The sequence below is a fragment of the Protopterus annectens genome, chromosome 5.part0, assembly GCF_019279795.1.
Source record: "Protopterus annectens isolate FY-2018-M chromosome 5.part0, PAN1.0, whole genome shotgun sequence".
Lineage (NCBI taxonomy): Eukaryota > Metazoa > Chordata > Ceratodontiformes > Protopteridae > Protopterus > Protopterus annectens.
The window spans coordinates 291,359,402-291,385,221 of record NC_056735.1 but is presented as its reverse complement, the minus strand read 5'-3'; the positions used below and the strand labels follow the sequence as shown (position 1 = coordinate 291,385,221).

The following is a 25,820-nucleotide window of genomic DNA, read 5'->3' as shown; positions in this document are numbered from 1 at the left end:
TCTTTTTAGACCACCAATAAAAGACCCTCTCCACCTTGGGATCTCAAAGTAGTCCTGCAGGGGTTGAATCAAAAACCCTTTGAACCGGCAAACAATTGCGATGTGAAGTTTCTTTCTTGGAAAACTATGTTTTTGGTAGCTATCACTTCAGCAAAAAGAATTTTCTGAGCTCCAGGCCTTATTGGCTAGGCCTCCTTACATTATTTTTCATAAAGATAGGGTGTCTCTATGAACCAGCCCTTCCTTTATGCGTAAAGCAGCCACATAGACTAACAGTAATCAATCCATTCAATGGCCAGATTTCTTTCCGAACAAAACAGTACAGAAAGTCAGATCAGCTGTTTGTATCCTTTTCCCTTAATTGCTTAGGTCAAGCAGTTTCCAAAATTGCTCTGACCGAGTGGATTACTGACTGTATTTCGCTGATTTATACTCAAACAGGTTTGGAATTGCCTCGTCCCCCTAGAGCCCACTTCACCAGATAGATGGTATGGTACTTCATCTGCTTTTTCTAGTATAATTTCAATTGATATTTGCACTGCAGCCACTTGGTCAAAGAGTCATACCTTTGTTACACATTACAAATTGGACATTGTCTTCAGAAGCCAAGCTTTCTTTGGCTTGACAGTGCTCCGGCATGTCCTTCCTTGAGGGCCTCCCAAGAGCTAAGTAGCTGGGACTTGGACCCATCAGTGAGGAAGAATGAAGAGAACAACATCAGATTTAAAAGTTATGTACCTACCATAACTTGGCATCTGTGTTGGTCATTTTCATTCTTACTCACCTTCCCTACCAGCCATCCTCCAACCTTGTTACTTTTAGAAGGATCTTTGAATGATAATGGAACACTTATGTTCCAGATTTGAGCCTCAGTCTTTCTTGTGTCTGTCATGTCTCTATAATTTAGTGGGCTGTTAGGCAGCAAACTCGATCTGAGGAGTTGATGAAGTAGAGCATTGTGGGTAGAAAGAGGAGCTTGAGATTTGGATCCTAATTCTTCTGAATGCAGCCGAGTTGGATCCGAGGATCAGATCCGTAACCCTTCAGAATGGAAGGATGAAAATGGACAACACAGATGCCAAGTTATGGTAGGTGCATAACTTTTTAAAGTCCCATCTGTGTTAGAAAGGCGGCAGTTCACTTCCTCTGAAGACTAAATGAACTTGGGAGATAGATAGAGATGTAGGCGATGCAGGGGCTTGTCTCCCTTGCAAAAATGTTTGTGTTTATCTGTAGAAAGCCAGTTTGTTCAGAAACCAACTGCTTGATCAGACTTACTGGAAAACACAGTTCACCTACATTTCGTGTGTGTGTGTATTGAAGTAAGAATTTTTGCAGAAGACAAACTCCTCTATACCTCCTATGTTGGGAGAAACCCTCACACTGCTTACATATATGTATATTAACTCCTCATTTTCAGCCTTAACAACACCCTTTTTCCCCCATTTTCTTACAGGGTCAGTGCTATGTCATTTGTTGCCACAGCTCTCTCGATTCTCTCTACCTTTTCTGACAGTCATGCACTACTGTCACTGGCCTTCTGTTACACAATCTGTCCATTTGTTTGGATATTCCTGTTTTACTTTGCTGCCTTCTTATCTCCCAAATTTTCTTTATCAGATTGTCTTCTGCTTTCCTGAAAAATGTACTGAACTACCTTAATCTGTTCTCTTGAGCTTCTCTGGAGGTGGAACTAGTTTGGCTTCTTCTGGCATGTCATCATTTCTTTCTGTCACACAGTCTGCATCTTACCATCTGTCTTGGGCACTTACGTTCTGTCATCTGTAGCTTCTTTGACCCTTCTACCTGTACTGCTCAGGTTTCTGTACAATATAGCAGTACTAGTCATGTCATGCCATTACTTTTCAGCTTCTTTGGCCGTCTTCTGCAATACACTATCCCTGACATTCTCTGCCATTTGACTGAACCCCCTCTGATTCTAGTTTTGAACTCCTCCATTCAGACTTAACCACCCCTCACAGATACTTGAAGCTGTTAACCTGTTCCACCGTCTTCACTTCTGTTTCAGTTTTCAGCTTTTTCTCATTTCCCCTCCCCATTTGCAGCCATAACAGCTGTCCTTTCTGTACTCACTCCTGACTTTCATAACAGTGGGGGGGAAAAGAAGCATCCCCCCCTATTAAAAAGCCTAGTAATCTTGCACAAGCACCAGTTCCCACAGTGCCTGCATGTTAAGGATGCAACTTGCGGGCAAAAGTAAATTCAGCTATTCGAGTTTTGTCAGTTAGCAGTTGACTGGCCAGTAATCATTTACAGGGAAGTTATAAGTCTGCTTATGTACTGCGAATCTAGGTAAAACATATGGACCATCACAGCTCTCAATGCTCCAGATTTCCAACAGGTACTGCATATAATCTTGTCTTTTTCCAGTAATAGTGCTGGTGTATGAAACAACCAATGTAAAATTCTTATTTACTGGCTCCACCAGTTGTTCCAATGTAGGCCCAGCTCCATGGCATAGAGGGATAAAGCTGTATGACCCAGACTACACAGAAGTTATTTGTGACTTGTGCTATGGAAGAGCTGGGCAGGGAGGATGGAAGTGGACTGGCAGTTGTTGGCTCACTCTTACTGGACAGGGAGAGAGTGGTGTTTTATGATTTGGTCCATTGCCACTGAACTAATTCAATAAAGCTTAGGAAAGAAGGGAAAACTCCCTATAAAACAATGCAGTAATCTCATATAAGCAATGATTCTCACACGTTGTGTTTTGGCATTTAGCAATTAGCTTACCATTACTCATTTTGTAGGGAAGCAATAACTCCAGTGCTGTTTATGAATCCACCTACAACATCTGATCAGCCCAGCTTCCCCTGCTCCAAATGTCCAGCGTGTGCTCTCATCTTTCCTGTCTTGTGATAAAACTGACTGGTATAAGAAACAACCTATGTGGAATTCCTCTATATTAGCCTCACCAGCTGATCTAACTTTTCAGTGTAGGCCCATCAGTGTGATATGGAGGGGTAAAGCCCCTGTGACCCAGACTGCCTATAAGTGTTTGTGGTTTGGGCTTTGGAAGTGCTGGCCAGAGAGAACTGAAGTGGAGTGGCAGTTGCCATCTCACCTGGGGTTAGGGAGTGGTGATTATAGTTGGGTTGCCACTGACCAACTGGGGGTTTTGCCTGCCACGCATTAAGACATAAATGGTATTAAAAACTGCAGTGTTGCAAGGTCAGTGACAGTAACCCTGGGTGTGCGAGGGAAAATGCATGTTGGGGATTGCATTTATAGACCCATGCAGTGAAATGAGTATTCACATTAGCCTTTGGGTTGGGGGCAGGGACTATGTTAAAAAAGCCCTGGCTGGATGCCTGGATGATCTTAGCAACTGGCTCTTGCCTTCTGGCAGGGTGGGATAAGCTCTTGCATTGTGAGCAATCAACTGTATTGAAGGCTGTTAATTGGCAGGAACTGGAGACCCCCAGAATTTTTAATGTATCGGATGATGCCTTATCTTATTGTTCGCTCGTCTTTCTCTTTTTGTTTTCATAAAGTCACCTTTATCACCTTATCTGTTCATTTGTTCAAGTCTTCTCAAATAAAGTCCTGTCTGCCTTATTTAGTCATGCACCATTTCAACCACAGAGTCTCTGTTGTATCACGTTTACTCCTGGATATTGCTGCTTCTTATGTGAGCATTTACTTGTTTTCAGCTGGGGATGACTTCAGCACTTAATCTGTAATATCCCGTCTTTCTCTTGGAGTTTGTCAGTGGCCTGCATTTAATTCTACCTTTGCCCTGTGATTCATTATTCTGGTTTACCTTAAAATGCCACTTGATTTTGGGTTCATAAGTAAATACTTCACAATCAGTCTGCAGACTATTATGTGTATAGACAATAACCCATATTCAACAGTTTCCTCTAGCCTGAAGGAGGGCAAGGCAGGACAGACTGGGGTAGAATTTGAGGTAGCCCTTCTGATTATCTGTATTTATCTTGAAGGTGGCAAGAGTACAATTCTGCTTGACATGAAGTGGAAGCTTGTTCCAGAGGTAGAGATACATTGGGATATGAATCTTTTATGCCAGCATGGCTGATTTTATTTGTTGAAACTATATAAGTTATATCCTTGCATAGGATATGACCACTGGCCAGCTTTCAAAGCTTTATGTAACTTTCCATGTGTCTATGCTGCCAATGGGTTGAGCTTCAGAGCTTTCTTGTTGCCAGCGTTGTTTGCCTTTGCAGGCATTGTGGATCTGATGGTCATCTTGTACTTCCAAGGTTTGGCAGATGTCCTGGGAAAGTGGCATAATGATTAAGGTGTTTACCATACACACACAAGGTGCAGGGTTTGATTCTCACATGGTGTAATTGACTAGGCTTGAAATGGCCCAAAAAGGCAGTTAGCCTTGTACCAACCCGTGAACCTCTAAGCCCCCTTCTCAGGCAGACCTATAGTCACATCATGTTTTTAAAAAAAAAAAAAAAAAAATCTGTGACTTTCATTATTTTAATGTAGGAAATGTTTTTTGTCATGTTTTTGTGGGGATTTTTACTTAAGTAATGCTTGTGTGACAAAACTGCTTAAAAGAAAAATTGTTTTGACATAGTTTATCTATTTGTGCAAAGTAAGTGTGCATGGGCGGGGGTGGGGGTCTTGCACAGAATTTTTTTTCCTCAGAATTTTCATTTTCCTGTCAGAATGTTTACTTGACTCATTCATGTTCTGCTACCTACATGTGAGGTCTGCTTCCCGGTTTGAACATGAAGTAATTGTTGGTCTCTATGATTCTTGCCTCCTCCTACTGCAAAAAGAAAAAACGTTGTTAAAAGTCTTTGGGTGTATAACCAGCTCCATCACTGCCTCAGCTGCTGGTGGACAACTCTGCTGTGGCCAAAACTGGCTTCAGAAACCAACGATCTTTGCTCCTAGTTGCTGTGGTGTTGCTCCTTGAGAAGACACTAAAGACCACAACACTGGCAAATCCCTGCAGCTTTAAGGTTGCCCTCACTGGGCTAGGGAAAAAACACTCTTGTTAGGCTCCGTATAAGGAGCTTTGTGAAAGTTTACCACTTAGGGGTAATGTGCATGATTCATGGGCTAGTGCTCATGCCATTGGTCAATTATTTTCCAGGGAATCTTTAAGGAAGATAAAGCAGAAATGTAAACATTTTTTTTCCTATTTCTGTAACTTTCCCTATTTTGCACAAACGCGCACAAAATATTTTGTTTCTTTATTTTTTCGACCTCACTAAACACAGCTTTCAAATCTGCACTTAGTGAGGGCAAAGTAAAACAGCACATACTTGTAACTGCTGCTGCTTTTGCTAGTTGCTTATCTATTTATTTTTACTTTTTTATTTTGTGATTGCTAAGTAACAAAGCCCCAATTAATGAGTTTTTTTTAATCATTCTGTGGTTTACTGAATCTTAATATGCCCCCCCGGCGATATCTGTGCATTAATATCATGTTGGAGAACAATGAAATTTGTCAAACTGTCTTTTGGGATATTCATTAAAGATGCAGTTGATGAGTTTTTCTTCTGTATGCTGTTGCCTCTCCACGTGCCTAATGTCAGCCTTCCTCCAATTTGTCTAAGTCCACTAATTCCCTATCAGTAACTGTGTGACTATTGACTCTGGTGAGAGCTAACCAAAGTAAACTGTGTCATACAGGCATTTATTTAGGTTGCTTTACCATTGTTCTCTGTAGCCCATCAGCTTTCCTTGTAACTGGTTGTCACTAAATGGCGTTCTTGTCACTGACAGCCCACAGAAGAGCCAGTATCAGAATCAACCTTTCCTCTGCAGCCTTAAAGTTCAGTCAAAGACTTTCAGCTCCCCTGCTGCTGCCACCCACCCAGTCTCCCTGAGGATCTACAAGGAAGTCTTAGTTTTCTTGTGTTCCCTAACCACAACCATGACATTAGCAACTGTGTTGCTGCAGGGGTAAACAACTCCTACTCATGCACATATAGGTTCTGCTACACATGCAAAAGCCTAACCAACTTGATGACACCAAAGCCACATCTCCATTTCTGGCTGTTCTGCTGTTTTGTAAGACTCTGCTTACGTGGTGGCGGTCGGCTGAGCAGTAGTACCTCTCTTTCCACTGGATGGGCAAACTGGTGTATGTTGCTCACGCTCTCTCCTCTGCCTAGCCCTTCCAGTGTTCAAGCTTTTATTCAAACCTATATCATCTAGTTCATAATCAGCGCTTCACCTCTTTTTGCCATAGAGACGGGTTTATACATTGGATGATTTGCAATATGGCAATAGGGCTTTTAAGTTGTATCATGAAATGAAATTGAATCATACCATTAGTAGAAAAATACTGATTATAGCTATTTGCAGCCTGAAGAATTTAATTGAGTTACTTTCGTATAAGTACATCTTTTTTTAAATTTCTTTAGGTATTTCTTGTAAGAAAGATTTCAGGACTGGATGCTGGTCAACTTTATGCAATGAAGGTTCTTAAAAAAGCTACACTTAAAGGTATGTATGAAAATTATGAAAGAGAATTGAAGTTTAATGATTGATGATTATTTAGCTTACCACTTTCATTCCTTGTAAGCATTACCTGCACGCATGTGCACACACACACACACACACACACACACACACACACACACACACACAGAAAACACATGCTGGTAGAGTTACAGATATTACTTTTCCTGTTTTGGGATGCTACTCTGTTAAAGCATCATTTTTTGTACTTCCTGCAGCTGACCATTAGCTGGCAACAGCTCCTTTCCCCATTCATTAGGTCTACGGGACCTGCCTTAGCCTCCCCCAAACTCAGTATGACCAACGTCTATGGCTGTGAAGGAGATAAAGTGCACTAGTTTAATATCATAATGTTGGGTAATGTGACCTAACTCCTACCACCCCATAGCAGCTTTACAAGCTCTGCAGTTGCTGCACACTGAAGGTGCAAGTGAGCTTCTGCACATGTGCAGTCTCCTGACCAAGTGGTATTCTGCTTGCAGCAGAGAGCTCGCTAGGCTCATAATGCTTCTATTGCATCAGGCCTAGGCTGCCTCCCTCTCCCACGGGTAGGTAAGTTGACATATGTTGCTCGCTGCCATTTCCCCCATCTGTGCTGTTAAGTCAAACACAACCCATCTGGAGTGCAGTAAAGGGCTTTATTCCTGTATTTCACCTGGCTGTCAACTCTGCTGGTGTGTCTTAAGATACAACTAGCACTATTGACTTTTTTTAAGGCTTTCAGCAGTTAGTATTAGATTCAATGTTGAGGCTCTTCCTTGCAGAATTCTTTGTATCCAAGTAACCAGGCAACTCTCTGGTGGGCATCAGCAGTCTTTTTTGCTGCTGACACAGTCTGAGTCTCTGTTCTTAAACCTTGCCATCATCTATGAAGTCCTGCATTCACTTGTCTAAATATACTAAGTATCTGTGTGGTTGTCATACAACTATCCAGGACCCTCAGTTGTATTGCAGCTGCCACATCGGGGTAAACCATGATGACAATAACAGCCAGAAGTGCAAATGGTACTACCTTGCTGCTGAATGTATAAGGCAGGGAAAACTTATTTAAAGATGCCAGTATTCAAGAGCTTTTCTTGTGGAGACTGGCAGGAAGATTTGCTCTATTGCCACAACCCTAAGTCAGAACATAGCCACCAGGATGAGAACATAGAGGCTGATCCTGGCTGAGCATGTTCAAGGTGAATGCAGTGTTGATTGACCTTGCCCCAAGCTCATTCAGGTGGTGAGTTTATCCTTGAATAGCAAGGGCTTGACTGCTGACCTGACTGTGGTTGAGGATCTTAGGATTGGTTGTTGCATGCCTTTGTCTTCCACCCAGATGCGAGTGTACATCCCAAAGTTTTTGCACTACAATCTTCAGATTAATTTGGAGTCTGCAGGTGAACAACTCATTTCTGGAGTTCAGTTTCTTAAGACATTTACTTGTGGATCAAAGTTATTTTGGATTGGAGACTATCTTCCTAGGGCTGGCTATCAAGCTGATATGGACAGCAAGCCCTACTCATGTAAGGGTCTGTCTGTTCTTCCCATGCCAGGGCTTGCTTCTCACAGCCTAGACACCAGGCAGATGCTTATGTCTGGTGAGAGCTGTAATTGTGGGATCACACCATGACAACTATCAATGTTCATAGTGTTTCACTGTTGCAGTCATTGCACTTGGGTTATCCTGCTGGCAGGCTACCCACAGTCGGCCAGAGTTCCAAAGTCTAGGTCCGGCATCGGTTGCTGTCTCCTCTTCCCTGACGTCAGTGCACCAGGGGTATAAAAGATGCAACCAACGCCATTTTCTTCCATCTTTCTTGCCATGCAGTGCCCGAAGCAAAAGCATTTTGCGAGTGCCAGTGGGCCGACTCCTGAGATTTTCGAAATAGAGTTTCAGAACCGAAGTCTTCAATAAAGCTTAGTACCCCGTTGGGGAAACTTTTTCTTGCTCCAGACCGATGTCAGTAAAAGTTAATAATTGTATTTCTTGTGGGAAGCAAATACCTCATAAGGACTTTCACTCTTACTGTATTCCTTGCCTAGGCCCTGACCACGATGTTACTAGTTGTCGGTTTTGTGCTAGATTCAATAAACGCACTATTAAACGTCGGTTTGATTTTGCTTTACATTATTTTGGCCGATGGTTTAATTACAGAATGCCGTCGGAACAACCGATGACCGGAATTTATAAAGAAACGCAAAGACAAAGAAAAGGACAGACATCCGAGATCCAAAACCGATGACAAAGCCTCTTCTAGGCAAGTCGCCGGTTCTCAGTGAGGCGCTTTCGCAGCCCCTGACACCCGCTACCTCAGAGCCACAGGCCGTAACAGACAGCCACGTGGAGACACCGAGGCCTGTGGAAGCTCAAGGTATTGGGCCTGCGGAAACTATTCCCTCATGGGCCTGGAGCTGCTGAGCAGGCATCTGCTTCCGAGGGTGTTTTCAGACCTTCTCAGCTTACTATTAAGTCCACTACAGCAGCCAAGGCAAAGTCAAAAACACCATTAAAGACAAGGAAACAAGTACAGCATTCTCCTGAACAGTCTTCCATGCCAAAGAAACAGATGCTTAAAATGGCCAAAGACCTAATTACTTTAATCAATGGTTACCATCCCCCTCCTGACAAAAGGCCTAGGCAAGACACTGACTATGATTCCTCTGACCAGGTTTCTATTTCCTCTGATTCCTCTTCTGATCAGGGATATTCTCTCCCTCCCTATGAGGACTCTGATGCAGAAGAGTCTGTACCTTCAGCCTCTCCGCCTGAGGATTATTCTTTTGGGGAAACCCTGCACACCATGAGGGAGCATTTCCATTGGGAGAGCCAGGATTACTCAGAATCCAAGAAAAGGCTCAGAGATTTTCTTTTATTGCCTCAGCACAGACCCCTGGCTAATTCCCCCTGTACTTGATATTGTTGATGATGTTTTCTCTGAATCCAGTCTGTCTCCTGATTCTTTACCCCCTGCACCAGTCAAACCAGACAGGTACTACAGGGTCCCTGACTCTCATATATTTCTTTACAAAAACCCTGCTGCAGACCCAGAAACAATTTCTCAGAGTCCTAAATGGGTTAAGGCTTCCACTGCTAAAAATCCTGTCCCCTCCGGATAGGGATTCCAGAGCTCTGGATAGATGGAGGAAAAAAGTTTACACTTCGGCTACTTTAGCTGTAAGGGCTTTAAATTGCCAGTTGCACATGCTTAAATATCAACAGTACCTCATGTCCTTGTTAAAACAGAAAATGGTTACAAACTCTGAAAGTCCTGACAGTAAGGAAATGCAGGATTTATTGCATGGTGTTGAACAAGTGGGAAAGCATACTCTACAATGTCGTTTTGATTCATTAGAGGCTTCTTGTAGAGCCGCAGTTACTGGCTCTGTCATTCGTAGGCATGCTTGGTTGAAAGAACAAAGTTTACCTGAACATGTTAAAGTAAAATTATTGGATGCTCCACTACAGCATGATACTTTGTTTGGTGTTAAGGCAGAAGAGGTGTTAAGGAAAATGGAGGATAAAGCAAAATCAATGCAGACAGTAAAGGATTTCTTACAGGTTCAACCACCTAGGTTTAGCAGAAACTGGCCTTCAAAAAATTGGTCCTTTCCGGTGTCAGACAGGCCACAAAGAGGCAGATACAGACACCCAAGAGGCAGATCTCAGCCCCAAGGCTCCTACAGACCTAAACAGTGGAGTGCTTCAGCCCCCAAAGGAGGAGAAGACAAATCACAACCTTATAGGAAACAGTCCCAATGACTTCCCTCTATAAATGCCAAGCACTTATCTTTTGGCAGCACCCCTAGGGGGAAAGCTAGCACTTTTCTCAAAAAATTGGCACATAGTCACCCAGGACAAATGGGTACTGAATGTCGTTTCTCAGGGTTACAGGTTCCACTTTCACACCCTTCCAAAATCAAAAGGTATGCCGGACCTGCCACAAAACCAGTGGGCAGAGGCACAAAAACAAATTGCTGCTCTCATGGACATGGGAGCTATTCAACGAGTACCGCAGCAAGAACAGGGACAAGGATTTTACTCGAGACTTTTCCTAGTACCCAGAAAGGACAAAGCCTGGAGACCAATACTGGACTTGTTAATCCTAAATACTTTCCTGGATGTTCCAAAATTCAAAATGTTAACACTACAGCAACTTCTACCTATGCTGGGCAAGAAGGCTTGGCTAGTTACTTTGGACCTCAAGGAGGCATACCTGCTTGTCCCAATCAGACAATCTTGCAGAAGATACCTCAGATTCATAGCTGGCTCAGTGCATTACCAATTCTCTGCACTGCCCTTTGGCTTATCTACTGTGCCCAGGGTCTTCACAAAATGCCTGGCACCAGTAATTGCATTTTGCAGACAAAAAGGAATTCAAATATATCCCTACTAGGACGACTGCCTTATTCATGCAGAGAGGAAGGACATTCTTCTAAAGCATCTGGCATTTGTAAAAAGATTACTAATTTGCCTAGGGTACACAGTAAACGAAAAGAAATCAAAACTAGTGCCCTCTCAAGAGATAATATTCCTGGATGCAAGCTTAAATAAAATTTAGCAATAACAACCTAAAGGCTTTGGTATACTGGACAGATGTCTGGCTGCCCTTGGCAGGGGATCCCTCCTGTTAAGAATACTGCAACAGTGAAGAGAAGGACATCTACTGTTATGGTAAAATTTTACGTAACTGTACTTTCCTAAAGCCAGAAATCTTTTCACAGGTTCAGCATTGTGATGAATACCCATAACTGTGTTTTTTAAGGTGTTCTGTGTCAGAATTGTTGTCTTGCAGCTGGAAAAGCATTCAGTAAGGAATGCATAATTTAGTCCAGTACCCTGATAAAAAAAGTTATACTGCAGTGTGATGTTTCAGCTGCTGTTAAATGGCCCTTTTACTAGAAGAAAAAATGTTAGCTCTTTAAGTAATTAACGTTAGGTGGTGTTATCAGTAAAAGCATTGGAAAGAAGTATGGTCTGTTTACATATTGGTGACTGTTCATGTAGTGGGTCTGTCATATGTGGTTTGTTTGGTTGATGGAATGGAGAATTAGAAATGTTGGTTGTCAGATAACATTCTTCATTTCATAAACATTTGTGTTAATGCTGCACATCATTCCTTTATTTTTATCATGTTAAACAGAATGTTTTGTTTTAAGTAACTATAGAACATGTTTTAACACACAAGTTTTCTAAGACATCTTTATTCCTTGTGATTTGTTTTCTTGACATTTATATTAATGAGGTACATGTCTGTCCCCTCTTGTCTGTCTCTTTCCATCTCTAGTTAGAGATCGTGTTCGAACAAAAATGGAGCGTGATATATTGGTGGAAGTAAATCATCCTTTTATAGTAAAATTACATTATGGTAAGTGTCTAGCTTTGTTGCATTGATGAACAGATGACTGACTAAATTCAGTTTTAATGTAAAAGTAATATGTCCAGAGAACAGCCCTGTGAAGCAAACGTACATTTGTATTTGTTTTCCTATTTGAGGTTGGTGTAATGTATTACAAGATAAATATGTATGGGCTTAATTGTACTTGTCTGATAGTGATTTGCATGACTGTAGGTTGGCACCTATGATGGAATTGTTTTCCAGTTCCTTCTTTGAGTACCAGTTAATTGAAACTTGTACAGTTGCATGCTTCCTGCTGCATCCCTTGTGTCTTAATTGTAATGATGTGGGGGGAAGGGGGTGGAGGTAAGTAGTGCTTATAATACATGAAAAGCACATACTCTAGATTTGTTGATATTCAGTACATAGATCCACCATTGCAGTAATCTAAGGTATATGGGCCTTCCTCCCTGCATTGGTCAGCTTCACAGAGCTTTGTGCACCTCCCATATGCTCCAGCCACCAGGAGCTCATACGGAATGGAATGGAACACAAAAACTTCTTCAGCAGACCCCTTGAATCTGTCATTCAGCTAGTGATCTTTAAAGAACTAGGCAGATAAGTCCCCTATAGGGAAAGCCTTCCTATTTCATCTTATTTGATAAGGAAAGCTTCTTTTTTTTCCTGTCAGAATATTAACTTGTAATATGAAACAAAGTGATTAGGACTGTCTTTCCATATTTTAAGGAAATATTGGTGTCTGTGCTTGTGTACACTTTTTCTGAGGGAAAGTTTCTATTTTAACTAAAAATGTATTCAAGTGTTAAAGACAAGTATATTCTGCTTGAGGGGAAAGCTTCTAGTCAGTTTACAGACTTCCATGGGTGCCACTACCTGTTTTTTTAGCTTCTTCCTCGGTTTTCAGATGAAGTAGCCTTTGGTCTTTATAATCGCACCTTCACTTGCATGCTAAAAGAAGAAAAGTCAGAATAACTCTGAATTTGCCTTGGAGAATTGTGGGTGACACTTCTGTGGCCTCTTGTTTTTCAGATGACTCAAGGGAAGAGCCGTCTTCCTTGGCAGGTGAAGGGCCTTCACTTGGCTGGGGTAGGGTTGTGGAAGCTGGTTCCAGTGAGGTCAGGATTTAGTTATTGATTTATTTATTTATTTATTTATTTTTTGTTAGGGAGAATGTACTTTGGAAGAAAAAATTCCAGTCTCCTGTTTCTGTTTCCTTGGACAGAGTAAATTTACTTGGATTTGCTAAGGAAATTATTTCTGCCTTTTTTCAGCCTTTAGAATCTTAAGGTAAGAAAAGGAAAAGAGTTCCCTTCCTTTCTGACAGAATTTTTCAGTCAGAAGAGCAGACATTGCAGGAGGAGGATTGTACCTCTGGAAATTTAGTCTGAGCATTCTGAATCTGATGAAAGCGTGATATCAGATTTCCCTGATGAAGAAGAGATTTCTTTCAGTGCATTTTATCAAACATAAAAGTATTTTTAGTGGGACTTGTGAGATTCCTGTGACAGACGTGTTTTGTAAGATGCCCCAGATATTTGCTTTCTCACTCTAATGGAGATTCAGCAGTGATCTTCATTCTAAATCTGCTGCTGATTAACAGGATACTGCTAATAACCCAGATTCCTTCTGACAGTAGCGGGAAAACAACGGATAAATTACAGGTAGAAAATGTATTCTAGTACTTGTAACTTTCAGAATTTTAAACTGTCAAGCTCATATGTTAAAAGTTTTATATGTGTCTTTGGGAAAGTGCAGAAGTTAATGGTTTACTTTCCTTATGAGGTAAATAATGCATCAAATGCTTGTGTGGCAGGCAGCTGTTTTTTGGATGACTAAGGATATTTTAATGTACACCTGTGATGCTATAGGCTCTTCTTTCAAAGCTACTGATTCAGGATCAGTTTTGAGGAGATTGAGCTTTGCTTCCAGAATCTTCCTGATGGTAACTCTTGAGGTTTTACATTCTCCCTTAGATAAAGAGACCGTGTTTGGCTCTTCTGTGTTTAGCTGTTCTGAAGTGTTTAAAAAGTCTTAGTAGCCCAACCCTAACACAGCATTTAGTTATGTTACATTACCTAATGGCTTTCACACAGCTCTGCATTTGTTGCAAGGAAAGAGCTTTATGTGAGCTTCCTTGTACAAGTTTTACTGGATGTGTTAGAGAATAAGCATAGAGATAGTAAGAATTGTCTTGGTTTGTCAGGAATAGTGTGTGTATTTTGAAGGACACTGATGAGGATACTTTTATTAAAGTAACTACCTGCACAGGCTGAAACTGATGAAGGGAGCCTTAATTAGGTATTTTAAAAGGATCCTAATGAATGAAAACCAAACCCATTTAAATTTCCCACTTGAATAACTACATCATAAAAAGAAGTGGTTAAGCATTGAACAATACATCATTGCTGCAGCAGATTAAGCTGTTTGGGTCCCACCCCAGTGCACGAGATAGCTTTTCAAAGGTAAAGGACACCTTCTATGCATTTTGTTATGAGCTCCAGAACAGTTAGTGAGTGAAAAGGCCAGAGTTTTTTTGACACCAAATTTTCAGTGGGCCCTGTAGAGCTGTCAGTCAGCTTGCAGTCCCTCAACGCTGGGCATATTAGCCCCCTTTTGAGGAAAACCTTCCACCATGTTTATTTTCTGAGGAAATCTTGTTTCTTTTAAAATGTGTACTTTCCACCATGTTTATTTTATGAGGAAATCTTGTTTCTTTTAAAATGTGTAATGTTTTGCTGTGAAACTTGTTTTACTTAGGACTGTCATTTATTGTCAAGGTAGACATTCAGTGTGAATGCTTGTGCAAACAATCTGCAAAAAAACTCCTTTTTTGAGCATTTTACTGCAGATTATGTAGGTTTTACATTTTAAGGGTTGAACTTTGTGTATGGAGAGTGTTAGTGGTTTTCTTATAGGTTCATAGGTAGGTACTAGGCTATTGGCCCTAGGGCCTATATAAGCCTAGCCAAAAAGGTACCCTGACTTTCGCCACCCAAGAAAATTATTTTCTTATGCCCCTGTTGAGCTGAGCCACAGAAGTGATCCCCGGGGTGAATTTCCTATCTCCCATCCAGTCATCAAGATTTTTCTTGAAGACTACTGATGAGTAGCTTTGTTTGATATAGGTAGTTTGGTCCAGAGTATGGGAAGTCTCTGGGACAGGAATCTATCCCTCCAGCGTCTTCTGTTTATTGTGGTAACAAGGTTAAGGTCCCTAGAGCATGTAACTCAGAGGGATTGGGATTTCTTTAAGTGGAGCATGTCCAACAGCTCTGGGTTTGACATAGCTTTGTATGTTAGGCAGAGATCGCGTCGGAATAGGCGATATGCGACAGAGTAAAGCTGGAGTTTTTTGAGATGGTCTGTGTAGGGTGTTTGAGGCCGGTAATCCTCTTTGTGAGGTATTTCTGCGGCCTTTCTAGTTGTTGTAGATGTCTTGTGAGGTACATACCAAAAGGGGCATTGTACTCTCTAATGGGTCTAATGAGTGATGAGTAGAGGGGAGCAATGACCTCTTTTTTTCCTGGATGGAAACCTCCTTTTGACTGTTTCAGAAGTTTACTGACTCAGGCTCTCATACCCATCTGCAATGCTTCAGTCTTGGCTGAACCTATGGAGCAGTTACTGGTCTCCATAGTTCTTTCCTGTCACTGCCAGAAGAAGATGAAAGCAGCTGGGGAGTCTTTGGCTGTCCGGCTGGCTCCAGTTGTGCCTCATCCACTGGCAATTCTTTTCTGTGGGCAGTTATGGTTCCTCAGACCACTCATCTTTTTCCAAAGTCCCCCAGCTGTGGCACCTGCAGCCACTAAGGACTTGGGGGATGGACATGCCCTGTTCAGCTGTAGGGATGCCCTCTGCAGGAAAGGGAGAACCACTTTTGTCAGTCTCTGAGGAAGGGGCAAGTGTTTTATCTATTAGTCAAGAAAGGAAGCATGGGTCCTAGGAGAGTGTGCTTTACTGTAGGTCGGTCTTTTTTCAGGAAGTTTCCCAGGAACTAAAAGACGAGATTTGGTGGTATTTGCTGGAGAGTTAATTTCTGCTTTTACTGCTTCCATTTCCTCGTCTGAAAAGAAAAGTGTTTCCTCACTTTCTGACTGAATTCCAGTCAAAAAAGCAGAAGTTGGAGGGCAAGTGTTGTGCTTTAGGATTTTGTACTCAACCTGAAGATTCTGATTCTGAAGAAAGTATTGCTTCAGATTTCCCTCTAGAAGACTTTTTTTTCTGAAAGTTTATTAAAAATGAAAGTTTTTTTCAGTGGGATCAGAATTAAATTCTTATTGCTCATCAAGTGTATTATGATTTGTTGCAGTTAGATATTCATCAACCATTGTTTTATCTGCTTCAGAGAATGCTTTTCCCACAGCTTGAAGTTGTCTCGCACTCCTCTTCCTGATGCTAAGAAGTTGTACAGGGTACCTCAGACTTGTTTTCCAACCCTAACACAGGCCCTGCAGTGATTTCTCTTTCCCAAACTGCTTCTGCTTGACAGATTGCTGATGCCAATCCTATTCTGTCTATCAAGGGTGGGAAAACTTGACAAATTTGGGAAAAAAGAAAAAAAGTTTATTCTGCATCCACTTTAAATTTAGAATTTTAAACTCCCAGACTTCTATGACCATGTTTTTACTTCTGTCTTTGGTGTATGTGAAGAAGCTTACTGGCAACCTACCCTTTCTGGATACTTTTAATGTTCAACAAACACACTCTTATGGGTATATGGGTAGTTTTGCCCTGCTACCCTCCTCCTGGCAGTCTGTCAAAGCTCAGATTTTCTCTCTACCTGTCTGTGAGGGTGAAAAACAATCACTTGGCAGGACCAAGAAAGCCCTGTGATTGTACATACGTACCCCACTGGCCAGTTTGCGCAGATATGGGCATAACTTCCATTTTCCTCAATGTAGTGTGATTTCAGAGTTGCTGTATTTAATTTACAGGAGGTGTGGAGGTGCAGGTGAGCACAGCCCACTTGTAAAAATGTAAAAAAAAAAAAAAATTATTATTTTGGGTCGTGGGTGTGTGATGGGCGGAATTAAGGCGGCCCTTGCTACTGCACAGCCGGTGGGGTATGTATGCACAACATTGCCAAAAGCCCTTCATACTTGTAGACAGAACTCTTTAGTTTCTTGTGCCACAGTCACAGAAAGATCTCTTGTGATATTACTTCTCTCATACTAGGTGACACCGGCCGTAGAGCTCAGATAAGAAACTTATTTGGGCTTTATTTCTTCTGTCTGCCTTTTCTATCAGTGCTTGAGTAGGGTGTTCTGCTGCTTTGACTGTGTTCTGATTAGAAATTTCATATATACATATGTTTATATTTTGACTAGCACAGAAAGGCCCATTGATTAAAAGCTTAGTTTGGAAGTGTTTACAGGAAAGATTGTGATATTGCATTTTTTTCTTTAAGGTTTTGATTGTTTGAGATGGATTACAGCATTTTAAACATTTTTTTCATTGAAATTGTGATTTTTAGCACCATTTTGTATGTTAATGATTTCTGACAGGACTTTTTCCTTAGTTTGATTTATTTCCCAGCATTTGGTAATGTCTTCAGTAGTTCCTCTCTTTTTATTGAAGCTGTACCTATATGACAATGTTTAAAGAAATTTCGGGTATGCTCAGCTTTGCCTGACTTTTAAGCTCATTTGTCTGCTGTCCCAGCTTCTGGTGTCCCCATTGACTTTAGCTAATAAGAACACCATGTTTTCTTCTTACCCAGTTCCCTTAAGATAAACTAAGCAGGTGGCAAGAATCTCAGGGAAAGAAGCTGACATAGTCCAGCACAGTAGATTTTAAAGTGCTTAACTACTAGGGTTTTATGTGGATGTTTGTGTTGAGATGCTTTCATGAGTTTGCTGCATCGTTGCCTGCAGAGTGAAAGGTGCATGTCAAAAATATTGTCTCCGTTGTTTCTCAGGTGTCATAACGTGCTTTTAAAAAAGTGCCTTGGAGTGAGCTGATACTATTTCTAGAAATGCAGCATTGTCAGTGGTGATTGGGAAGTGTGCTTGCTTGCACTCCCAGAGTTTTTCTGATGAGCTGAAAATTGAGATTTTGAATACTCGTCTTGAATCTGATTGCATGTTTGGTATAGCAGATAATTAGAATCTCAGAGAGGGATGACAGAAAATGGTAAACTGAAGCAGAGTTTGTCAAAAATATTCCGTATTCTGAGGTTGTCCTCTTTAAGCAAAATAACATTTGGTGGCCTAATAAACAGATGACCCAGCTGAACAAGAATCAAGGCAGTAAAAGGAAATGACAGGACAACAGCTAAACCAAACCAAACAAGAAGGATTTCTTTCCTGAAAAGGATACACAACCCCTTCCAGCTTATGACTCTGACAAGGTGTGGCACTTGCTTTTATCTAGACCCCTGTAGGGTGTCTAGTCTCTCAAGTTTGCTCTCAACAATGTGGCCTGGCTGTCAATGGTTCCCAACAAATGGGTGCTAAACATTGTAGTCATGACTTACAAATAGGTTCATAGGTTCATACTAGGCTATCTGCCCTAGGGCATTTATAAGCCTAGCCAGAATGTGTTTGGCTTTCACCACCCATTTTAAATTTATTTTGCTATGCCCTTTTTCGAGGTTAGTATACTGTGCCTCTGTCTAACAGTGACACAGAAGTGATACCCGGGGTAAACCTACGATCTCCCATCCACTCATCAAGATTCCTCTTGAAGAGAGTCAGTGAGGGACTCTGCCTAACCTGGACTGGGATTTTATTCCAGAGTGAAGGGAGCCTCTGGGTTATGAATCTGTCCCTCCAGCATGTCCTATTTATTTCAGTGCTGAGGTTCAAGTCTCTCAAGCCGTAGCTCGATGGGATTTGGATTTTCTGAGGTGCAGCATGTCCATTAATTCCGGGTTGGACATGGCTTTATACGTCAGGCACAGATTGCCTCTGAACAGGCGGTATGCCACTGAGTAGAGCTGGAGTTTCTTTAACCGGGCAGCATATGGCATCTGTTTGAGCCCTTTGATCCTCTTGGTGAGGTACTTTTGGGGTCTTTCCAGTTGCTGCAGGTGTCTGGTAAGGTACATCCCAAAAGGGGCATTGTACTCAATTATGGGCCTGATGAGGGATGAGTAAAGAGGCACGATGACGTCCCCTGATCTAGATGTGAATCCCTTCATGATTAGGTGGGCTATATAAAATGTTTTTCTAACCACTTTGGCCACGTGGTTGTCAAATGAGAGATTGCTATCAACTTGGGTCCCCAGGTCCATAATTACTACTTCTGTACTTAATGGATTACCACCTATGTGGTAATTTGTGGGCACTTTGTTTTTGCCAAAGGGTATGACCATACACTTTTTGGCATTTAGCTTGAGGCCATGGCTCTGGCACCAGTTGTCTGTTTCTATGAGGCCCTTTTGGAGGATGCTTGTGTCGGCTGGAGAGTCGATTATGGCGCCCAGTTAGCAGTCATCTGCATACTTGGTCAGCCACAGTCTTTTCGTGTTGGCCTGTAGCTCCGAGAAATAAATACCGAAAGAGAGGTCCCAGGACTGAGCCTTGTGGGACGCCACTTGTAACTGGTTTGGAGTCTGACATGGCTCTAGCAATTCTAACCATGTGGGTTCTGTCCTTGAACCAGTTTGCAACCCATCTAGTGACATAGGGGTTTATATTTAAGCTGGTGAGCTTATCTATAATGCCCGAGTGGGGTATTGTATCGAAGGCTTTTGCGAGGTCCAGGTAGGCTGTGTGGACCACCTTCCCCTCGTCAATGGCCTTGGTGACTATTTCAAAGAAATCAACCAGGTTTAAGAGGCAGGATCTGCCCTTAACAAAGCCAAACTGGGTAGGATCCAGTGTTTGTAGGTCCCCAATATCTTTATTTATGAGGTCCATGATGATCCTTTCCATAGCTTTGCAGAGCAAGCTAGTCAGGCTTATGGGGCGATAGTTTCCAGGATCCGTTGAGGCACCACCTTTATGGAGAGGGACCACTGTTGCTGTACGCCACTCTTTGGGCACATATCCTGTAGTAAGGCTGAGATTGAACAGTAGTTTTATGTTTGGGTTTAGCTCTTCTTGGAGTTCATGTAGGACGCGGCCCAGGACACCGTCTGGTCCCATTGATGCTGTGTTTTTTGCTTTGGAGAGGGCGGCTCTTACCTGAGCATCTGAGATGTCAGGGGGACAGCACTCTGCTGGGATAGATATTTGCCCTTTGGTGGGGGTTTGCGCTGAACCTGTCAGTTAGGATGTTGGCAATGTCTGTGGGTTCGTGTATTTTTGTCATTTTGGACTAATTCTGAGCATATCTGGGAATTACCACCCAGGTTCCTAACATAACTAAAGAAAGCCTTGTGATTATCTTAAGTGTCCTGTGCAATTTTTCTCTCGAAGCTGGCGTTAGACAATTTTATGTGTGCCCGTAGTTTTTTGCTAATACTGATCAGTGATGCCTTCCCTTTTTGGGATTTTGCTCTATCATTTAGTAGCTTCCTCCTTCTATTGTATAGTTTGTTTATGGCTGGGGTCCACCAGACAGGACGTCTGCCTTTGGAGGATTGGGTCTTGGTTTTATTTGGGATCGCATGATCCATGCATTCCTGAAGGGTGTTCATAGAATGCGTTTATAAAGGATTCTGCGGTCTGGGCCATATTTTCCACAGGCCTGGGGGCTTTGAAGGATTCCACCTCAGTTTTGAGGAGTGTGAAATTTGCTTTAGAGAAGTTTTTCACTGTGGTTTTCTGGGCAGGGAGTGGGATCGGGATGTGAATATCCAGTGAGATTAGTTTATGGTCTGATCTTACCAGTGAGGGATACACTTCTGGTCTGGAGCATAGAGTCCCCATGTTGGTGATGATCAGGTCCAGTATGTTTTCCCCTCTTGTGGGAGTGGTAACAAGTTGTTCCGTAGCATTTGAGTTTATAAATTCTAGGAACCTTTAGGCTAGGGTGTTGGAGCTAGAGTAATGCTCCCAGTCTATGTTTGGGTAGTTGAAGTCACCCAATATAATGGTGTTTGGAGAGACCTTCATATTTTCCAGTGTTCTCAGGAAGGCCGAGTGGGGTTCCTGGGTTTGGGAGGGTGGTCTGTAGCAGGCTATAAACTGGAAGGCAGTTTTACCCACTGTTAGTTGCACATGGATAGTCTCTGATGCTTCGTGCTTTGCCACTAACCTGGAGGTGTGGGTATCTTTGATGAATATCGATACTCCCTCTCCTTTCGTGGTTCGGTCCAAGTTTTGGGGCCAAAAAGCATGGTATGAGGTATAACCTGGTAGTGCTGGGGTGCTTTCGGGAGCCCTGAACCAGGTTTCTGTTACTGCACAGATATCGATGTTCTCCATGCTAAGGAGAGTTTCGAGTGCGTGCATCTTGAGGTTTAGACTTCTGGCGTTGAGTAGCATTACTCTTAGTTTCTTATCCCTTGTGATACCTATGGAGGTGGGTTTGTCTTTTGAGCCTTGCCTAAAATAGGCACTATGGGGGTAGCAAGAGCCTTTGCCAATATCCGAAAGCCCAGGGGTGACAGGTGCAAGCCGTCCCTAGCGACTGGCAAGTAGGTATGGGGAAAGACCTCCCATCTCTGTTCAGGGGAGTTCCCCCGTCATCCATGGAACCAGAGTTTTATTCCTTCCTATTCTCATGCACATACTGGGCTCAGTGGTAATAGAACCAGTCCCTCCTTCAGAAAGAATGAAAGTCTTCTACTTCAGAATTTTCTTGCATCCCAAAAAGAACAGTTGTAAAGGCCAGTGTTGGACATTTCTTTTTTAAATACTTTTGACAAGGTTCCCAAGTTCAAAATGTTTGCCCTGCAGACAGTGCACCTCAGTTACTGGACAACTGCTTTATGGTGACCATGGACTTGAAGGATGCCTATCTTCATATCCCGTTTCTCATCCCTTCAGGAGATATTTGAGATTTGTTGTGCTTGGCTTGCAATATCTGTATTGTCCTTTGGACTGTTCACTGCACCACGAGTGTTCACCGAATGCCTTGCTCAGGTAGTGCCCTACTGTTAGGCATTCACATCCTTCTTTACTTGGACGGCATGTTGATCTGTGCAGAGTCTGCATCCAGATGCTTGGAATCATTGGAAAAGGTCCCAATCTCACTCTTCCATCTGTGGTTCACGTTGAACCTCTGAAAGTCATGACTAACACCCTCATAATGACTCATCTTTCTGGAATGCATGATCAACTCCAGCAAGAGAAAGGCCTGTCTGCCCAAAGATGAGGTCCTGTCTTACCAGGGAATTCTGCATAAAGAAATTTGTCTTGGGAGAATTTCTAAAAATTCTAGGACTGATAGTTTCCATGATTCTTATAATACCACTGGCCTGTCTTCACATGAGAATAATTCAGTTATATGCCTGCAGCTGTTGGACCCAACATCCTCATTCCCTGGAATACCAGTTGCCAGTGCTACCCTTCATCAGATAAGAGTTACAGTGGTAGAGAGCAATTAAGAGTCAGTCTAGGGCTTCCTTTCTCCCATGTGGTGCCAGTATAATCTATCCAGCCAGATTCGTCCGACATCGCCTGGGGAGCTGTGCCAGTTAGGATACAAGTAACACCATCATTATCAAGGAGGTGTTGGTAGTGTTCTACCTTGAAAGTCCTTCACCACCTTTGGACTATGTACCCTTTTCTAGGCATTTCCAGCAACAAACAAGGAGGCATGAGGCAGTGGTGTTCCAGGATCTGGTCTATATGTGGGAAACTCCACATGTAGATCTGTTCATTTCCTTTCAAAACAGCCAGCTGGAGAAATGCTGTTCCAGACATCCTTGCAGCCATGCTTGAAGGGCAGATGCAGTCTCATTTTCTTGGATGGGTATGTTCCTGTATGCATTTCCACTGATTCACAAGGTAAGTTCAAAGAGAAATGCCAAAGGTCATTGTGGTGATCCCCCCATTGGCAGTCTTAGATGTCCTTCAAGGATGCATCTGCAGTCATCACATATGGGTTGTCCTGCCTCAGGCAGCCCTTCGGTCGGCCGGATTCCAAAGTCTGGGTCCGGCGTCGGCTGATGTCGCCCTTTCCCCGACGTCACCACGCCTGGGGTATAAAAGCGTCAGCCGACGCCATCTTCCTTAGTCTTTCTTGCCACGCGGTGCCCGAAGCAGAAGCAGTTCGCAAGTGCCGGTCGGCCAGCTCCTGTAAATTCACTATCCGAAGACTTCAAAAGCTAAGTACCCAGTTGGGGACTCTTTCTTGCCTCAGCCGATGTCAGAAAAAGTTAATAATTGTTTAACTTGTGGGAAACAAATACCTCATAAGGATTTCCACTCTTATTGTCTTCCCTGCTTAGGCCCAGACCACGACGTCTCGGCCTGTTCAGCCTGCGCTTCCTTCAACCGACGCACTTTTAGACGTCGGTCGGAGTTCGCAGAAGAGTTTTTTGGGGATAGTTTTGCTTACAAAATGCCGTCGGAAACCACGACATCACATTTAATTAAGAAACAGAAAGACAAGGACCGACACATGCGGGCCGCGGGTTCGGCTGAAACCACGGCTAGGCCTACAGCGAACTTCCGAACCCTGAAATAATACAACCGACAGCCTCGGCCCCGGAGGCTCCTACCGAGTCGGTTACAGAATTGCCTTCCGAAACTGGTGTATTGGAATCTTCCGACACCATACCTTTAGACAAAGCTACACCAGCACGTGGTGCAGCCAGGCCTCCTGCATCCATGTCTATTAAGGCCTTCACCAGGGCTAAAGCTGCAAAACACACTAAAGCCATGCCTCCCAGAGTTATTCCTCAGGGACCTTCTTCTAGTTCACAGATTCTAACTTTAGCAGAGGACCTTATCTCCTTAATTAGGGGCTCTCAGCCTCATCCGGACAGGGGCTCCCAACCCCCTATAGACAGAGGGCCCAGGATGGATCCCCCTGATCCCCTTTCCTCAGAGGAGGCCTCTGTTGGCTCGGATCACTCAGACTACCAGGAGGAGGCTTATTCGGCCTACGAGGATTCGGCTGCAGAGGAATCTATTCCCTCAGCCTCCCCTCCTGAAGAGCTTTCCTTTGGGGAGACCCTTCACACCATGAGAGAGCATTTCAAATGGCAGGGCCAGGAATATTCTGATTCCAGGAAAAGACTAAGAACTTTTCTTCATTTACCTCAGCATAGACCTTTGGCTATTCCTCCTGTTTTAAATGTGATTGATGATGTATATTCTGACTCTAGTATGACCCCTGGCACTCTGCCTCTAGCCCCTGTTAAACCTGATAGGTATTGCAGGGTCCCGGACACACATAATTTTCTTTATAAGGCCCACTCTGCTGACCCTGAAACTATTTCACAGGGCCCTAAAGGGGTTGCAGCTGTTACTACTAAGAACCCACACCCCTCTGCAAAGGAGTCCAGGGCATTAGAGAGATGGGGTAAAAAAGTGTATACTTCTGCCACTCTTGCTATGAGGGCATTAAATTGTCAATTTCACATGATACAGTATCAAGAGTATTTGTTAGAAGAAATGCATAAGAAATTGTCTTCTTCTGAACCCCTTGACCGTAAATCCCTTCAGGATCTGGTACATAACTCCCAGCAGGTTAGCAACCACTTCTTGCAGTGTGGTTATGATGCATTGGAAGCTTCATGTAGGTCAGCAATGACAGGTGTTGTCATACGCAGGCATGCTTGGCTGAAGGAACAATCTCTGCCAGAACATGTTAAAGCTAAGCTTTTGGATGCTCCACTGGAAAAGCAAAAGTTATTTGGTTCCACTGCTCAAGACGTCCTAAAGAAATTTGAGGAAAAGGCAAAATCTGTACAAACAGTTAAGGATTTTCTTCAAGTCCAACCGCCTAGATTCAGCAGAAACTGGCCTTCCAAGAATTGGTCCTTTCCAGACACAGAAAGATTTCAAAGGGGCAGGAACAGGTGTGCCAGAGGTAGAGGGCAAGCTAGAGGCTCCTACAGAGGCCGTCAATGGCAACCTCCAATCCAGACAGGCAGTTCAGGACCTGCAACTGCTGCACAAGGACAAACTCAATGACTTTGCTTTGACTCCGCCAACCAGGGCTCAATTAGAAGCACCTTTGGGCGGAAAGCTTTCTTTATTCTCAAGAAATTGGCACAACATTACAAGAGACAAATGGACACTCCAAATAATAGACAACGGATAGAGGTTCCATTTCCACACATTGCCAAAAAGAAAAGGCATGCCAGGTCTGCCACCAAATCAAAGGGCAGAGGCTTTGAAACAAATCTCAAACTTACTACAAATGAAACCCATAGAAAAAGTTCCTATTTCAGAACAAGGCCAAGGATTTTACTCCAGGCTATTCCTTGTTCCAAGAAAAGAGCATCAATGGAGACCAATTCTCGACTTGTCCATACTGAATACTTATCTCATTGTGCCAAAATTCAAAATGCTGACTCTACAGCAACTCCTTCCCATGCTGGGCAAGGGGCCTTGGCTGGTTACTCTAGACCTCAAGGAGGCATACCTGCATGTCCTTATCAGACAAAGTGGCAGAAGATGCCTCAGATTTCTTGCAGGGTCAGAGCATTATCAATTCTCAGCATTGCCCTTTGGCTTATCTACTGCGCCCAGAGTATTCACGAAATGCCTGGCATCAGTAATAGCACACTGCGGACTCCAGGGGATTCAAATCTACCCATATCTGGACGACTGCCTTATACAAGCGGACAACCAACAAACTTTGATAAAGGACTTAAATTATGCCATCAGTCTTCTACAGGCCTTGGGATATACAGTCAACATGCACAAATCAAGACTTGTTCCATCCCAAAGAATAACCTTTCTAGGTGCGGATCTAGATACAACCACCCAAATGGCTTATCTCACAGAAGAAAAACAAAGTCAACTACCGGATTACTTCAAGAATCTGACAAGACAAACTCAGCTAACTGCAAAGAAAATCCTGCAGGCCCTGGGTTACATGGCATCCTGTATTCTTTTGATTCCACAAGCAAGGCTACATATGAGAAAGCTACAGTGGTACCTAAGGAGTTTATGGACTCAGCACAGTCACAGTTTGGAAACTTTAATCCCA

At 42.9% G+C, this 25,820-nt stretch overlaps 1 protein-coding gene across 1 annotated transcript in view; it reads left to right on the top strand.

The window, feature by feature from the left end:
* The window catches only part of RPS6KA3 (ribosomal protein S6 kinase A3), a 1,945,113-nt gene that overhangs the window by 422,030 nt on the left and 1,497,263 nt on the right, over positions 1 to 25,820 (top strand). Inside the window, exons 4-5 of the mRNA XM_044072275.1 lie at positions 6,381 to 6,462; positions 11,748 to 11,828. Coding sequence (XP_043928210.1) covers positions 6,381 to 6,462; positions 11,748 to 11,828 — 163 coding nt within the window. The remainder of the gene's footprint in view (positions 1 to 6,380; positions 6,463 to 11,747; positions 11,829 to 25,820) is intronic.